The 18168-nt window shown below is 39.1% G+C and overlaps 2 protein-coding genes across 3 annotated transcripts in view; one reads left to right on the top strand and one right to left on the bottom strand.

Annotated features, from left to right (window-relative positions):
• TDP1 (tyrosyl-DNA phosphodiesterase 1) overlaps window positions 1-18148 on the bottom strand; it is a 43685-nt gene extending 25537 nt beyond the window's left edge. Inside the window, exons 1-11 of one of the 2 annotated variants that reach the window (XR_001860216.1) lie at window positions 17194-18148; window positions 15626-15669; window positions 14929-14984; window positions 12899-12995; window positions 11756-11790; window positions 10574-10666; window positions 8795-8965; window positions 7124-7202; window positions 4106-4291; window positions 3315-3363; window positions 306-372 (exon numbers count right to left, since the gene is read on the bottom strand). Coding sequence is in view for 1 of the 2 variants with exons in the window: in XM_008629700.2 (XP_008627922.1) it covers window positions 306-372; window positions 3315-3363; window positions 4106-4291; window positions 7124-7202; window positions 8795-8965; window positions 10574-10666; window positions 11756-11790; window positions 12899-12995; window positions 14929-14984; window positions 15626-15669; window positions 17194-17740 (1424 nt within the window). In the remaining variant the exon portion in view is untranslated. The remainder of the gene's footprint in view (window positions 1-305; window positions 373-3314; window positions 3364-4105; window positions 4292-7123; window positions 7203-8794; window positions 8966-10573; window positions 10667-11755; window positions 11791-12898; window positions 12996-14928; window positions 14985-15625; window positions 15670-17193) is intronic. The other variant, XM_008629700.2, reaches the window with a different exon arrangement.
• The window catches only part of EFCAB11 (EF-hand calcium binding domain 11), a 61460-nt gene continuing 61333 nt past the window's right edge, over window positions 18042-18168 (top strand). Inside the window, 1 exon segment of the mRNA XM_017728929.1 lies at window positions 18042-18047. Coding sequence (XP_017584418.1) covers window positions 18042-18047 — 6 coding nt within the window.

Raw genomic sequence — 18168 nt, 5'->3', positions numbered from 1 at the left:
AACTCTAAGTTAAAAAAAAGGAGTAACATTATTCCAGTTCAGAGAAGAAACCTTAAATAAAAGTTTACAGAAACCGAAATCCAGTAGCAACATTATCCCATATAATTTTTATGGGTAAACAGCATGTTCTACTGTTGGACATAAGATGCAGCAGATAAGGAACTAAAGGCCTTTACTTTAAGGAGTTTAAGAATATCATACTTGTAACTGCTTCAACTTATTTGCTGTTAACACTTAAACATTACAGCACTGTAACTTTAAACATACAGTCTGAAAAAAACCCCAAAGAATTGAGTTCTACTTACTGAAAATAGGAATGCAACCACAGCTGTTTCTGTGCTGTCTGTATACTGTAGGGAAGTGAGCCACCAGCTTAAGAAAAAAAACAGAACATGTACATTTATTTTTTGAAAGACATTCTAAAAGCAGCAGGCATCTTGAGGAATAAGCTATGTGGGCTACCTTCATGAGTTACTTTCAGGAAATTATGAAATGCTCCAGTAGTATAAAATGGTATATACTTGCTGGAGTTTTTTCCATTCTTATAATTTAGCAAGTTCCTAAACACTACACAGCATATTTACACTAGGAAAAAGAGGAACTATACAGGGAGAATTATGGGTAGTTTTTTTTATATGATACTATTTGACATCAACAGATTGGAATCATTACCCGTACAAACTATAAAGAGGAAATAAAACAAGCAGGTTTCAGGAGTAAGAACAAACGTACCAAACCCCAAACAACGTTATTTTAAAAAGCAAGTACTTCTATGATGAAATTGTATTTGTATTGATTTGGCCTTTGGCTAATGCACCTTGTGATTTCTTGAAATGGATTTAACAAAGAAGAATCAGCCAGGCATACTGAATTATATTAGTGTTGTGTAGTAAAAGCATGATGCAAAGCTTACTCTATTCAACATGTCCTAGAAGATGCCATAAGAACCCATTACAAAAGCTTTACTGCTCTCAGGAATGCACTAACTGCTGTTCATTTGCACAAACACAGAATTGTGTAATTCACCAAGTTATTTCACAATGTGAAAGAAATTACAGTAAGAAGTCACTGGGCTGTAAATAACCAGAAATATTTAAAGACATGCTAACTTAATTCTGTGAACCACAGATGCCTATAAATTCTCTGGCTGCAATTTCTCCATACGTCCAAACACTAATCAGAAGAAAGACAAAGACTGCTGAAAACATTCATGCTAGCTCCATGTTCAAAATCCACCAGCGTTAAAATTCAAAAACTACTCTCCTGCATAGGAGCATAGGCATCCAGCTTGGAATAGGAACACTTTTAATGATTCAGCAAAGCCAAAGAATGACTGAAGTTTCTTGAAAGAACCCTCTGGAAATCATCTAGAACAATTTCGTGCTCAAAGCAGGGCTGAACAGAGCACACAGTACAACACTGTTCAGTACGGTATCCTGTCAGGTTTTGAGTATGTTCAAAAACAGAGACTCTACACCCTATGAGCAACCTATTCCATTTAAACATCAGAAAACAATTTTGCTATAAGGGTAAGTTGAGATACAGGAGATTCCCATGTACATCCAATGCCTTTTGTTCTTTCCCTGGTCACCACACAAAGCATCTGCCTCTACTTCGCCTCTTCCTATAATTTACATTTATACACACTGGTAAGATTTCCCAGGAAAGCATTCTTCTCCAAGTTCCAAGAATTATGCAGCTCTCTCAGCCTCTCCTTGTATGACACATAGTCCAATCCCTTATTCATCTTTGTGGCTTTTTGCAGTACTTGGTTCAGTATGTCCATATCTGTATTGTACTGTGAAGTCAACAACTAGACACAGCACTCCAGAAGCAGTCTTACCAGTGCTAAACAGAGAGGATAGGTCACTTCCTGGCAATGTACTTCCTAACACAGCCCAGGATTCAGCTGGCCTGCTTGCTACAAGGGTGCATTGCTGGCTCATCTTCAGCTTAGTGACCATCAGCACTACCTGGTCTTTTTCTGCAAAGCTGTTCACCCCTGGTTAGCCCCCAGCATGCGCTCATGCCTGGGGCTGCTCTTGCCCCAGCACAGTACTTTGCACTGCCCTCTGTCGCACTGCATGAGGTTGCTGTCTGCCCATTTCTCCAGCCTGCACAGTCCCTCTGACTGGTTGCACAATCACCCAATACATCAACTACTCCTCCTCAGCTTGCATTATCTGGAAACTCCCTACAGGTGTACTCTGCCCTACCACCAGGTCACTGATGAAGACATTAATGCATGACCCCAGTACCAGTGCTTGGCACACACCACCACTAGTAGCTGACCTCCTGCAGGCCTTTGTGCCAATGCTCACAGCCTCTGAGGCCTGGCAGCTCAGCCAGTTTCCAATCTACCCCACTTTCCACTCAATCCAGCCTGGACTTCATCACATCATTGTAATGATGTTAGAGAAGACAGAGCTGAAAGACAAAGTTAAGCTAAACGACATCTAGGGGCACTCCTCATGCATCAAGCCACTTATCATAGAAGGACATCAGGTTAATGAGGCATAATTTCTTCTTTAAAAATCTATGCTGACTACTCCGAGTCACCTTCTTTGTCTGCCACATGTTTGAAAATTGTTTCCAGGATTCCTTGTTCCATCACCTTCCCAGGGATCAAAGTGAGGCTGGCAGGCCTATAGGGCCCCAGATCCACCTTCTTACCCTTCCTAAAGATAGGAAAGAATTCTCTTCTTTCAATACTCCTGGAATCTCTTCCAATTGCCTTGACCTTTTGAAGACTTGCTTTTGAGTAACAGAAGCTTCCTTGTATGAGAATACTACAGTACCAATTCCTGTTTCAGGCAGGTTGAGGCCATGCTTTTACAAATATAGTAACTTCATGAAAAGAAACATGTGAATACTGAACAAACAGTCGTATATTACAATATTAAAAAAAAAAAGACCAATAAAACCTTAGCCTCCATTGTATCTGATGTGCAGAATGACACTGAAATCAAAACAGAAGAACTTGACACATTCAAACCTGAATTTTCTGCCAAAATGAAATGATGACTGGAGTAAGAGCAGTGGGCAAGAACTGTTGCTTTTCTATACAGTGACATATGAACATGGCTAGGACAGACAAACATTACATACCAGTGCCCACAAAGCCCTTTCTATTCAATTACAATAGGACAGCTGGGGTCAGAGCTCTAGCAAAAGTAATAGGATTGTACTGGCACCCATTCTATCACATTCTCAGAAAGATGACACCTTCACGTTAAATGAACATCAACCACTAAAGTGATTTTGCAGGACATTATGACCACAAAAAGCAAATAAATGGGAATTCATCTGCTTACCAGGATAGCCTTCTAGACTTTGCCTCACATTGTTCACAGTAGGATAAACCTTCATGGAGGTAGAACGAAAAATAACTTTAGTAACACTGCTCTAAATAGACAGGCTGTCAATTTTCAAACAAACACCTTTAAAGGAAACTTGAGAAAAAAATAAGTATTAAAGGCTTCATTTTCCAAAATTAATAAAATTACACTGCAGCTTACAACTACATTTGTGCCAGTAACAAAGTCAGTCTAGTATTTTTACCACTCTTACAGAGCTAACCAAAATTAGCTAGCAAGTCTCAAGTAAAACTTCCAAGTAGCCAAAGCTAGTTCTTAACCTTACTTTATGAGATTTTAGTCTCACACCTCAAATATGAGATATGAGTATGCAGGGGCAATTAGCACATGGTAAAAGCATCGTTTGACCATCATTTTTCCCTGATTTAACAAGCTCCTGCCACAAACTTTTCTGCTCCTCCCCTTAATTGTGCTAATAACCAAAGGTATTAATGACTAAGGATTCAGTTACATCTTAGAAGAAAAAACAGCTGCATCTACAAAACCTGATGGAAGACAAGCTATAGAATGAGAAGATAAATTTTGATGAGATGATACATAATCTACTGTCATGAAGATGGAAATTATGGTACATTTTTATAGCAAATCATACACAAGTGTCATATATATGGTATCATGATAAAAACTCCATTACTGTCTTCCAAAAGTTAAAAGCAAACCAATGATTAAGATTTCCAAAACAAATGAATAAGTGTTAAATGAAGGTCACTACCATCTAAAAGACATACCAAATGAATTGGGACATCACATTTACGGAAAGTTGTCACACTGCTGCCTGCAGCCACCAGGCTCTCCTGGAACTCAGAGCACAGCCATTTGGAGCCATCAGCTCCCATTGAACCGATGCTTGAGAACTGTCCAACAAGCGGCCAGGATTCCTGTGCTGGTATTGACAAAGCATGCTCCTTCAAAAGCTAGTGAGAGGAATTAAAGCACTGTTAAACTTCAACAGGCAAGGCATACCTTAATTAGTTTGATATCACTTTTGATATAATAAATCCTCTATAATTCACTTTTGATAATGAAAGATCAACATTCATACTACATATTTAACTTCGTCATTAAAAAAAAAAAAAAATAATCAGGCTTTCCAAATAAACTCACTTCAAGAAAAGATTAAACATCAAGTTTTATCCAAAAGCACCAAAGCCCACCATTAAATAATAGGTGAAAAGAATGTTAGCAGCTCTAAAAACATGAAACATTAGCTTCAGAAGTCACAATAAATTAAACAACCACATATTTTTTATATTTGGTGGTTTTTGGCCATAAAATTCCTCTTGTATCCTAAAGCCACGACACCCAGCTACAATTTATGCCTACAATAAGAGGGGAAAAAAGAACAATTGAAGAGGAAACTGAAATGATCCTTTTAGAGGAATTCTTCAGCTGTGAATGGAACTTAAAGCCATATTAAAAACAGATGGATATAGACAGATATTAAATTGCATGTAGTTGCCACCTTTATGCCACTCTAGATCAAACACACAATCTAATGGCTTCAGTCATCAATATAGCATCATCAGGTCTATCTGCATTGTCACTAAAAAACTGTTAAAATCACAGAAATATCTGCCACAAGACTATCTTTCACCCTTACAGGCTTTTTCTGTTTTATTTTTTTTTTCATTCTGTGTCTAACTATGCAAAAAACATCAGACAACATGTACCAGAAAGGACAAGCTCTTAATGAGCAAAGGGATATCTGTAAGAGTAACCTAATGTTGAAAAGCAATGTGATACATAAATATTCTGTATGTCACAGAAGTTTGCCACAGACAGCAGTAGAACTCCATGTAAAATTCATGACAGTATATGAAATAATGCCACTTCAGCAGGTTTTTTCAGCAGGAGGTGCAGGTCAAAAATTCTCCAATTATGAAAAGCATTTAATAGAGGAAATGAAATACCTCATCAAATTCTGAAAAAAAAAAAAAAACCAACCAAAAAACCAGACCCAAACAAGAAGGGTCCCTAAAAACTTAATATATGCAATCTTGAAGATTTACCATTATGGCTTACCTAAACAAACCTAAGACCTCTAGAGGCAACAGAGTTCAACCATTAACGTAACACTTCATATTCACCCCTAAACCATGTCCCTAAGTCCCACATCTACACATTTGTTAAGTATCTTCAAGGAAGGTGACTCTACCACTTCCCTGGGCAGCTTGTTCCACTGCTTCATAGACTTTGAAGGAATTTTTCTTAATATCCCAACTATACCTCCCCAGGCACAACCTGAGGCCATTTCCTCTTGTCCTATCACTTGTTACCTGGGAGAAGAGACCAATCCCCACTCAGCTACAACCTCCTTTCAAGTAGCTGTAGAGAGCAGTAAAAGGTGTTCCTGAGCCTTTTTTTCCTCCAGGCTTAACACCTTCAACTCCCTGAGCTGCTCCTCATCAGAACCATGCTTCAGACCCTTCCCCAGGTCTGTTGCCCTTCTGGACACAACACCTGAGGTGTGGCCTCACCGGTGCTGAGTACAGGGAGAAAATCACTGCCCTTATCCTGCTGGCCACGTTACTGCTGACACAGAATGCCAGGATGCTACTGGCCTTCTTGGCCACACGCTGGCTCATGTCCAGCTGTTGTCAACCAGCACCTCCAGATCCTTTTCCACTGGGCAGCTTTCCAGCCACTCTGCCCCCAGGCTGTAGTGCTGCATGGGGTTGCTGTGACTCAAGTGCAGCACCCAGCACATGGTTTGTTGAACCTCATACTTCACTCATTCAGTCTTCACTCACTGATCCAGCCTGTCCAGATCCCTCTGTAGAGCCTTCCAACCCCCCAGCAGATCGATACTCCCCCCCAGCTTGGTGGGCTCAATAAGGAGCCCTGGGGAACCCACTTGTAACTGTCTGCCAGCAGGATGTAACTCCATTCACCACCACTCTCTGAGATCAGCCATCCAGCTGATTTTCTACCCATCAATGAGTGCACCCATCTAGGCCAGGAGGAGAATTCTATATGAAACAGTGTCCAAGCTTTTACTAAAGTTCAGGTAGACAATATCCACAGCCTCTCCCTCACCCACTAGGCTGTCACAGGAGATCAGGTTAGCCAAACAGGACCTCCCTTTCATACTCATGCTGACTGGGCCTAATGACCCATTCAAGATGATCTGCTTCGTAACATTCCCTGGCACCAAGGTCAGACTTACAGGCATGTAGCTCCCTGTATCTTCCTTCCAACCCTTCTCATAAATGGGTGTCAGATTTGCCAACCTCCAGTCAACTGGGACCTTCCAGCTCCCTCAGTGGATCCCATTTGGTCCCATGGACTTGTGTACACTTCAGTGTTGCAGCAGGTCGTTGCCCAGTTCCCCTTGGGTTATGGGGCTTTCATTCCACTCCCTGTCCCTGTCTTCCAGCTTGGGGAGCTGGACACATGGAGAACAGGTCCTGCTATTAAAGACAGAGGCAAAGAAGGCATCAAGCACCTCAGCCTTTGCCTCAAGCTTTCTCACTATGTCTCCCCCTGCAACCAATAAATGATGGAGCTTCTCATTAGTCTCCTTTTGTTGCTAAAGTACTTATAGAAACATTTTAAACTGTCTTTTTAATCAGTAGACAGAGTAAGTTCTAAGTTGCAAGCTTATATATGTTATTGATAACTTTAACTGTAACAATGTATTGAAAGACTGATGACAGATGGAAAAATCGGAAGGAACTGAAGAATGCTCTCCAAAATTCTATTTACATTTGAAAGGATATTAACAAAAAAGGTCACAGTTTTGATACCTTTCTGAGCCTAAGATGACCCCACTTTTCTTTATCACTGCCTTGATATCGTCCAGGGGTAGAACCAAGCAGATACACTCTAAAAAAAGAAAAAAACAACAGAATTTTGTAGATCTGGAGTGCTTTGGTTTGTAAAGTAGCAAGGTATTTAAGTAAAACTTAGCAGCAAGATTGAACACGCAAGTGCAACCAGAAATATTTAATCTCTCTCATGGGTTTACAATACAAAGAAAACTAGATTTTCAGCTGTAAAATTTATTAACAGCATCCTATATGGCTGTCATGCACCATCAGGCTGTTCTACAGCCAAGACAAGAACTACATCTTTTTCAGTGTACAAAAATGCAGAAGACAGATGATGTTAGCAATACACACAAATAGCTCGTTTGGCACATAACTGGGCATGTAATTTGGAGTAAAGCCAATCTATTGCTACAACCAAATCAGCCGATTCAGGTACGAGTTTCCATTTGGGCAGCTGATAGTTCAGATGCAAAGTACAGCTTTTTCAACAGTCCTCCTAATAACGGGTTTAGTAACATACTTGATTTTGCCCTGAAAACAGGAAAGAGACCTGCTCAAAGTCACAACAAACAGACACTTTAAGAAGCTGTTCCCTACTGCATGCATCTTATGGCTAACTTTATACACAACTGAACATCCCCTACAGTACATCAAATGGCCAGGAACCGATCCTTATGCTAACAAGTGACTCTTTCCTAGCCCACGCATAAATGCCTATCAGCTAGGGCTCAACTCACCTGTTAAGGCTCATGTTGATGATCAATGCAATCACAGCAGCAGCTCAGGCTGTTAGCTCACCTGATTATATAAAGTACATACCTTTTTTACCCTCTCCAATCTTTTAGGACTCCATGTAAAGCTAAAAGCACCTTTTTATGTATAAACTAGACAACATTTCAGTCTCTATTTTCCACCACAGTATATGACCATTTCCAGCTTTTCTTTTCAACAACTTTTGGTCAGATCATAAAACAGCAATTAAGTTGTCAGGTAGAATTACAATTTCTGAGGTAAATGCTCATATTTACTTTATTAGAAGTAAATTAAGCATCCTGAATTATTTTTAAGCAGTATCAGCAATGTGATAGTAGAGAAGACTATTCCAAGACCAGTTAGACACAACGCTGCCTACCAAAACCAATCCATGCCTGTTATAGGCAAAAATAATATAGATATGTGGATTCAACTTTGCCTTATGAATACAACAACCTATTTTGAATAAAATCCCCATTCCAGTAAGCTTTGTTTATATGATCACTCTTACATGACAAACCCAATACAACACAGTTTTTTCCACTGGTAATTTTACTGGAGTAAATACTTGAGCCAGACTGAAATGAAATCAATGACATCAAGTCCTTATTACTTTACAGCTACTTTCTGAAAAGTTACTGCTGGTGCACCCTTCTTTCTTCTTTTAAAATGCATGCTTGTAGGACTAGAAGTTGGCCAACTTGACAATCTACATAAGATAGATTTTTAAAAACTGCAAAAAGTTTGTCATGTTTGAACACTTAAGTCTGAAACAAGATTAGCCTACAAAACAAGCACAAGGTCTAACAGATCCTAACACAGATATTTAATTTTTAGAAAAAATTAAAAACAACCCACACATGCAAGTTACAAAACCCACAAGATTATATATACCTTGTCTCTGATAAATCATGTTCTTGAATCAGATTTATCCATTCCTTGAGTGCAGGAGAACTGTAAGCTGTCAAGTAACTTATTAAGTCAGATTTAAAATTAGTTGCAGATTCACCAGCAGAACCAGATGTTCCCTTAGGTAGCCTTGGATATAAAGGGCTTAGCCATATTCTTAAAAGAAGAAAAAGAAAAAAAAAAATATCAGCCATATAAACAAGGACACCACACATTAATAACACATGGGTTTAGTACATGAGTAAAGCACATCTGAAGGTCATTGTGATACTAACTATAGATGTCTTGTCTTTACATCTACAGACTTGGCTCATACTTGAAATCATAAAACTAACACTTTCAAATGAAAATAGCATTCTCATCATTTATCCACACATACACTTACAGCTTTCACCACTGCTAAACTGGTCAGGTTCAGACTTACCAACCACCAGTCCTTTCATCAACATTTTCTATAGCAACAGAACACTGCAATGTGTTCTGCTGAACTACTGCTTTGTGCAACTGCATAGAAAACCACCAATTAACGCATCTGAAAGGTTTATGTAGTTTGAAGAGCAGTGCACAATGATATGTCACCTCTCAAGAACCTCCATCAGAGTAAAATGGGATGGGCACTATGCAGGGAAAACATTAGGCATTTCTTTTCAGTCACACATTATTGTAGCCATGGGGGCCAAAGATTCTGCATTATCAACTTTACAATGTGTTGATACTATCCTTTGAAATTCAGAAGCACCATATTGTGATACTGCATAACACTGCAGTATGCAAAAGCTAAAAAAGAAAAATATTTCTCATGTTTGACAAGTAGGGGAACTTGTTAAGTATCCCACTAGCTATTTTCATGCCTTCTTAGCTTTCTAAAAAGCTAACTGCCATAAAATACTAAAGCCATAAGATCTCGTAAGATCTGAAGGCAAAAAAAAAATCAGTGACTATTTTTGCCACTCAAAGAGCTTGTCTCAGACAAGCAAAGTCTCAAAATTCTGCCATATTTAATGGCAGCAAAATGGATGTCAAAGTAACAGTAACTTCTGAGAAGCAACTTTCCATTAGTTTGAAGAAATTTTATACCCTGATTTATTGTGGTCATCTAACTAAAAAATTGCTCCCATAAAAATAGCCAAAACACTGAAGAGGTTGAGGACCCTTATATTAACACGCCACTTAATCCTGTTTTTTGTGCTCCCAACAAAATTATGTCCCAAGGTGGTCATTAAGTTTAAAAACTTCTTCCAAGAAATAAAACAGAAAAAAATTCCTTCTCAGGAAAGGATACTGGGCAAATACTAGGTCATCTACTATATTACAGAACCAACAGTGCCCAACACTTATCAGACTACAGTCTAGATACAGTCACAACAAAACCAGATCATTTGCACATCCACATTATTCTTGCAGTATTTAAGATAATTTTTAAATAGCTGTTTCAGATCTATATATATGGTACTTAATAGCTAAGAAGTTTTTTCATAAAGAGACAGCAGAGCACAATAAAATTTTGTATCAGTCAGACTGATTTTAAGCTATCAGCCAGCTGGGAACATGGTTTTGTTTACAGGAGAAAGCAAGTAGAGCTCAGACTTAGCTACCAGCATTCTAAGCTCAATTTTTAAAATTTTTTTTTTTTTTTTTGCAAAGCTCTATTTTAGGAGCATAAGGCTTGCAATACTAGATCACCTGACCTAGTATCCCATCTCCAGCAGTAGCAAACACCTATGGAAAGTATTAAACATACACCTGCTAGAAATCGTTGCTTACCCCTGAGTTTTCTGGTGCCAATCTTCAGCAATAAGATTGGATGTATGTATCACAACTCGAAGACCTTCTTCATATAACAACAACATCATTTTCCTTTAAAAAAAGATACATAAGTCTTCATCTATTTCAAGTGCAATGAGAGCAGGAGATAAATAAGCAATTCATTAAAAAGCTCCAAGGTAATTATTTTCAAAATCTGTTGTGTATCATGCAAGCATTTATACTTCAATTCATGTGCATGCCAAGCTCACATGGCAGTCATTAGACTATTCCCATTTATTTAATTCCAGAGTACAGCTTAACATCTTATGCAACTAATTACCCACAGCAAAATGAATGCATGCAGAACACTTCCTGTATCTGCACAGATCTTCATATAAACTTATCTCTTTGCAGGTAGTTAGAAAAAGAATTAAGGAACACTGAAAGGCCTTTACTTATAGCTGAATTTATTAAAACCTAGTTACCTCCCCTTAAACTGACTTTCACTTTAAAAGAAGGTATGTATGTAGCTAACCATTGAGACGGCAAAAAAGCTATTTATTCATAACTCTTAACTCAAGCTACAGCACAAAGGAATTTTAGAACTAGTAACTGAGATAAACATGCATATCTGTATTTTTTGTAACAAAACTGCTCAAATTCCCCTATCCAAGTTTTCATTAGCTGTGTAAAGACAGCATATCCATGTGATCCCAAAGGATGAGATCTGACGCCCAAACTGAACCCAAAAGATCTCTGCTAAAATATAAGATTAAATCTGTTCTTATCTGTAGCTTTCTACCTACAAAATTCACTCTGTGACACTTCTATAATATCCAATTCAAGCTTTTTCTTTGAGATGACCCCCAAATTTGCTAATTTCCAGATCCTCCACAGAAACTGAAAAACACAACCAGTAAATCAGTGTTGTGTCTGCCCTGCCTATGTCTGATCAAGTCTGCATTACAGTTTTGGTATTAAGGCATGAGTTAAGAGCCAGGATCTGCAGTGCACCTGTCTCAGACCAGTTCAACTGTTTAACTTGCACAGCTTGTATCTACTCAATAGCTAATTTGTCTCATTAAATTAGAACAATCCTGTCATCCCTAAATATAAGATGTTTATGGAAACTTTAAGACTCAACAATTTCTGTGAAATCCAGTTTTGCTGCAGACCTTTCTGCTTCATAGTGTTACTTACGTATGGTGAGTTCCAAATGCAATATCCAGTTTAGCCTACAAAATTCAAAAGTTGATCATTAAAAATTGCTATTGTGCATTGCTTCTTAATTTTGTTTCATTTCACTGCTCTCTAGTGGACAGACCACAAAAATACATTATCTTCTTTCTCAATACTTCTAATGCACTCTCCACTTTCTACCAGCTAGACTTTAAATGGTAATGCAACTCTTGCTGGAACTGTTCCACAATTTGTATCTCTTACTAGCAGCATTTTCAGAAATAATCAGCAGAAAATAACGCAAGGCTCCTGCTGGACACCAAGCTGAACAGAAGCCAGCAATGTGCCCTTGCATGAAAGACAACTACCAGGGTCCTGGCCTGCGTTAAAAGGAATGCTGCCAGCAGGTCAAGGGAGGTGAACCTTCCCCACTGCTGAACACCAGCGAGACCACACCTGCAGTACTGGGTCCACCAATTCAACAGGAAACTCAGGATTACCAGACTGCTTCAGAGAGAACAAAATTCCAAGATCATTCTCCTCCTAACAAAGAGCACAAACTCCCCATGATCATTAATATACTTCACCTGCCAAAATCTTGATATACTGGCAAGTTGCCATAGCCACATCCCTCCCCCAGGATGAAGCCAATTACTTCACTACTTAGGGACAGCAAAACAATGAACATAACATCAGAGATAAAATGGCACATGCCAGGAAGAGTGCTCACAGCAATTTTAACAGTATTACTGAGATTATTTGTATCAGCGTTTTCTTGTATAAAACATATTTGGAAAATAATAATTCTTTGATGAGACTTAAGATTGTAGTGACACTAGGAGTAAGTTCTGTGCTTTACACAAAAATAATGTTTCCTTTTCAGCCACTGTAAGAACTTGAGTGTAACATGTTAGTGGAGAAGGTGAGCAGCTCTTCCATGAGCCCTGTGACATTTTCAAGGGCAGCTGTTCTGTACAAACTTTTGTGGGTGAAGCCTGCCATAATCACATCCAACCAGGATCACTGTTACCATGTTCCTATGGCCCTGGCATGGATATTCCTCAAAGTATAACAAAAAACTTCCCACATAAGGTGTTTCTTTTCATCAGTACGAAGACTTTGACGGCTTAACTTCAACCAAAAGATGATACAAATGTTAATTACCTGACAAAAGCTAATATTCTCATAAGGCCGTGCTTGTGCCATTAGTTCAGCTTTAGATTCTCTCTTCTCACCATGAACTATCAGCAATGGCTTCTTCCTTAAACAAAAGGAGATTACTATTAAAACATCAAGTAAATCAGCAACCAGTCTAAACCATTCCTTCACATAGCTATGACATCTGGCCCCTAAATTGCATAGCCCAGCAGAAAGATGGCACTGAAATCAATATGCCTTATTAACTAACTCAAAATAGCAGTAACTACAATAGAACCTCTAAGGTAAAGACACTGGAAAACAGGAAGTGTGTAGTAAAGCAGACACCAAAATAGAAACTCCTAATACAAGATCATGAATGAAACTTGTCCCTATGGCTGGAAACAGACAAATGTAAGCTCTCAAAAGCATTGATACACACAATGTGGATCTAAGACAATTTAGTAATTACTACCTTACAGAGAAGATGTGATAGGGAAAAGGGGAGAGCTAGGTCTATTCTGGCAGTAATTTGGTGTTCACTTCCTAGAACTAAACTTCTGGTCCTGCCAACCAGATCAATCCGTAGGAAGGTGTGTTGCCTCCCTGGCGTCCAGGTAAAAGACGCCACCAAGAAAATTCCCACCTGGCTCAGCACACTGATTATTATGGGTTTTTCAAGCAAGTAGCAACAAAATCCCGTAAGACTGCAGACAAAGAAGAGGGACGTCAGGGCCTTGGAACAACTGGTCAAGACATCTAGAGCACAAGTTATATTCTCTCCTGTCAGTTAAAGGGAATGATGGCAGAAGATTGGGATAAACGCAACAAGTACAAGCAGCTAAAGACATAACCACAAGACAGGACTATGAGGCATCCCTTTGCACCCTCAAAGGCATATTGGCACGCTCAAATACTTCTATAAAGCACCTGTATACCATAGAACAGGGAACGAACAGGAGGAACTGGAGATCTGTGAGCAGTCACAGGATTTTGATCTCATTGCAGTTACAGAGACATGGCGGGATAGCTCACACAACTGGAATATTGTCATGAAGGGCTACATGCGGTTTAGGAAAGACAGGAAGGTGCAGCAGTGGAGTTGCCCTCTACGTGAGGCAACATTTGGAACATATCAATCAGGACATTATGAGTTAAGGATAAATGAGCAGACAAGTAAGGGGTGACACTGTTGTGGATGCTTGCTGCTGGCCATCTGATCAGGAGGACTAAGTGGGTGAGGACTTCTACAAGCAGCAGTTCCAGCAGCCTCAGAGCCACAGGTCCCAGTTCTTGTCGGGGACTAACTACCCTGACATGTTGGAGAAGCAACACAGCAAAGCATGAACAGTCCAAGAAGTTCCTCGAGAGCATTGATGACAGCTTTCTGACATATGTAGTGGAGGATCCCGCAAGGAATGGTGTGCTGCTCAACCCAAAGTGGTCCCTTCCAGCCTTATCCACTGTAATTCTGTGAACTCTGGTTCTACTGCACTTCCAGTAAAATGAAAGGAACAAAAAAAAAAAAAGGCAGCACAGTATACACTCACTTAATCTGCAGGAGTTTGCAATTGTCAGAAAAGAATTTCAAGCAAACAAGAACTGCTTTTATGACAATACCCATTAACTTACTACATCCTATCAATGAAATCATCCCGATCCTTTTCATACAGTTTTCTTGTGCCCTTCCTTTCTCTTGCAATATCTGGCTCTTGACTGAGTAAAATGTATAGCAAAAAGCTTCTTGTTTCATCTTTACAGGTCATCTACTGCCCTGTCATTGTGGCCCAAAATGGGACCTCCTCAGTGTTAACTAATAAAAATCAGAGACCAGCTATCCTGAACTCTGACCATTTAATAGTCTTGAAGAGTCAAGAAATCAGAGAACTACAACTGTGGAATAAGAGTAGAAAGAAAACTAAGAGTCTATGCATATCCAATTAGTAACAATCATCTGCTACTGCAAACAAGTGTTTATCATTCACTTATAACAGGACCTTGTATGAACAGAAATGATCTGGAAATTGCATAATTTCACCTTTGTAAAATAAACATACCTGAATTCCTGCGGGTACTGTCTTACAAGCCATCCCACATCAATACAGTAATTAAACTTGCATAGAAAAGAAAACAGACTCATTAAAAAGCAAAAAAATTTGCTAGATCAATGAACTACATCAAGTAAAGTCATCACACCTTACTGCTTCAATCATATACAGCATATTCTAAAAACAGGTGTATTTTTGACTTTTACATCCTTCCTTTCTTTTCTCTTAACAATTCAAGAATGAATTTAAGTTTCTTAAAAGTGTGCATTAGTGCTCATAAAATTTACCATCCAGGAAAAAAAAAAAAAAGAATCACATGCACATAATGTAAAAGCTTAGGTTCAAGGATCATCTCTTTGCCACGTGTTTATACCAAAAATGGTAGCAAAAGCTTCTAGGCAATAACAAAGATATCATTCCTAGATTGCAAGGTGTTTTTTCTTTAAAAAACCATAATTTATATAAGCATAAATACACACTTTTCAGTTGCACATTCCTCAAAACCAAGAGAAAGTAGTCTTATAATTGCCTGAATTCTACAGCAGAACACAGGATGATTTTTGTATTTCAGTAAATTGTTCAACACTTGAAAACATTCAAGGTTCCCTGCTAATATCAACTATGTGGCACAAGCATGGATTATCAAGTTTAAGGTTAATAAAGTGAAACAAGCAAGTGAAATCAGTTCGGCAAATAGGAAACTCACCTGGGCAGAAGATACGAGAGTTCCAAAAAGAGGAGACAAAATATCTATTAAAAATATTAAAGCATAAATAAATAAAAAAAGTTCAAGTAAACATTTTGCATCTCGAACAGTTTGATAGCTGCCACAGCACAACGGCCAGATTGTTCATAGACTTGGTGTAACAGAGGCTTTCACAAGTTTACTGTTCCAGGTATTCAAGTCACTGATTCGCCTGTGAATCACTTAGGATCCCATGCTTATAAAAAGTATTAATCTTCTCAAAGCAAAAACAGGTTTCAAAAGCTGATTAGGAAAAAGTCCAACATCATATTGAGAAAGGGACATTAAACTACTCTCTCCCCTAGCAACTGGACTTGAAGAACAGTGGCAGGGTAGCAGCAATAAGGGCATAGTTAATGCTTATCTATCTGTTGCAGACTGATTGTAGGATATGTGAATCCATAGTTCAATCATAGTGACACAGGAAACTAAGCCAACTGGGAATTTATAACCTCAATAACTGAAGCACAGCACCGACTTGAAAACATGCCCAACAAGTAACTTCTAGGATGCGCAAAGTATCTAATACCTTAGCTCTACAGAAATCTGGTTTAGCACGTAAACAAACAAAAAACACTGCCTGTCCACCAGCTCAACTAATTACCTAGCAGGACTTCCAAGAGAGGGCAGGCCAAAAGCCACAAATTCACAAAGCATATAAAAACATACTGCAGTAAAGCAACTGAAGTCTCTGACACCAGCTGTGCTCATAGGCATGAGGTGGAGGAAAAGTTACAACTTAATTGTATAGCTCTTGAGTAATTTGTTCTCCCTCAAAGAACTACAATTTTTTTCTGCATTATTTTATTGTATTTCTATACACAATTCTCTTATGAATACTTGTTTCTGATTCTGTCTTTTAATGTGTAGGATTTTATTTCTAACCACAGGGAAGTTTACAGCTGCACAAAGCTCTTCCCCCTTACATCAAACAACAACTACAGAGCATTCCTGAAGCATCGGTATTGCACACCGAAGACTTCACCCCATCTTGACTGATGGGCAGCTCTCTCCCAGCTGAATTTAAACAGACCCATGAATCCCAGACACAGAACTTCAGAAGTACTGCATCAAGTAATAGTGAACTACTAGATGCAAACCACTCAGCAGCACGAAGGCAAGTGCAAATAACTACTCAGGCAGTTATGCACCCAAGAATAGCACCCTTTTAAGTGCCACAAAGACAAGCAGTTTTCTCCAGATTAGCTCACAGGGAAAGCAGCAATAAGAAGCAGCATGACTTGCCTTGGCTAAACACACATTAGATTTCTGCAGTCTAACTCAAGTTACAACAAAATATTAGCAATTAATGCTTTATACACTATACTTCTGAAAGAGAAAGGTCCAGATAACAGAACCAATTTCTACAAACCTGTATATTTAGAATATGAAACCTCAGCGAAACCAAGAAATACATGCATTTAAAAATACCCACAAACTAAAAAAAAAAAAAAAAAAAAAAAAAAAAAAAAAAAAAAATTCTCTTGCTTTCTCCCAAAAGCCTACTTCTGTAGAAGCCACTTGTTCACCTTTTATGTGCAGGGCTCCAGAATTATGGCTTTGTTCGATTCCACTGACTTTAGTGAGAAAAAACCTGAAAGGATTCCCTCCATTCACCAAATCCCAGATATCTTGGGCTTCACTGGATGTTTCATTATACTCCTCTTCTTTCAGATTCTCTGAGAGTTTGTCATCTTTGCAAAGATTCAAAGGATGCTCTTTGGGTGCATCGTATTTTTCTTCTTTCACTGTTTCTCTGTGGGCATGCTTTTGCTCATCTTCAGGCTCTTCATCACTACTAGAAAGACACCAACCTGAGCCTTCTTGGCTTAGTCTCTGTTTTACTGCTGGAGGTGTTTCTGTAGAAAGACTTTTATCAGTGAGCTTCAGGGGAGAAGCTTTTCTCTTGTGAGCAGCTTTCCTAGCTTCAGAGCACGGGTACTGTGGTCCACTTGTCGTACCACATGCAGCACCCGATACGGAAGATGTACATGGTTTTTCACTGTCAGAATTTTCCTCGGCGCTTTCATCACTGCTAGATACTGTCCATTTACCGTGTGCACCCTCCTGAAGCATGTTCCTAGGGATGAAAAAACAAAACACCAAACAAAAATTGTATGTTTTTGCTATGCTCAAGTCCGTCTCCCTTCCTAGTTCCAATTTCTTTATTACTAAGGAACCATGCTTTGGTATTTGGCAGAATCTCCAGGAAAATTCCGTAGTGTACAAGGCTCGTTTCTGAGCCCAGGAAACAAAGAAACACGTGCAATGGGGGCAACCATCAAATGGGAAGCAGCTAACGTGAAAACCTGCGCATGGAAAACGGGCTAGGCTAGGGGCACCGATGGGAAAGCATTCTAAAAATGTGATTTGCGCGATGCAGGTATTTCCCTACGACTGAGCGATCCAGCGCGCTCTACTGAGAGGATTCAGGAGCTCAGGGCCGAGCCGGGGCGGCGCTTCCTGGCAGCCTCGGCGGGAACACTCCGGGACCGCGGCCTCCA

The sequence above is a fragment of the Corvus brachyrhynchos genome, unplaced genomic scaffold, assembly GCF_000691975.1.
Source record: "Corvus brachyrhynchos isolate BGI_N302 unplaced genomic scaffold, ASM69197v1 scaffold1, whole genome shotgun sequence".
Lineage (NCBI taxonomy): Eukaryota > Metazoa > Chordata > Aves > Passeriformes > Corvidae > Corvus > Corvus brachyrhynchos.
Note: the sequence above shows the minus strand (reverse complement) of the source record. Positions and strands in the feature narration are given on the sequence as shown.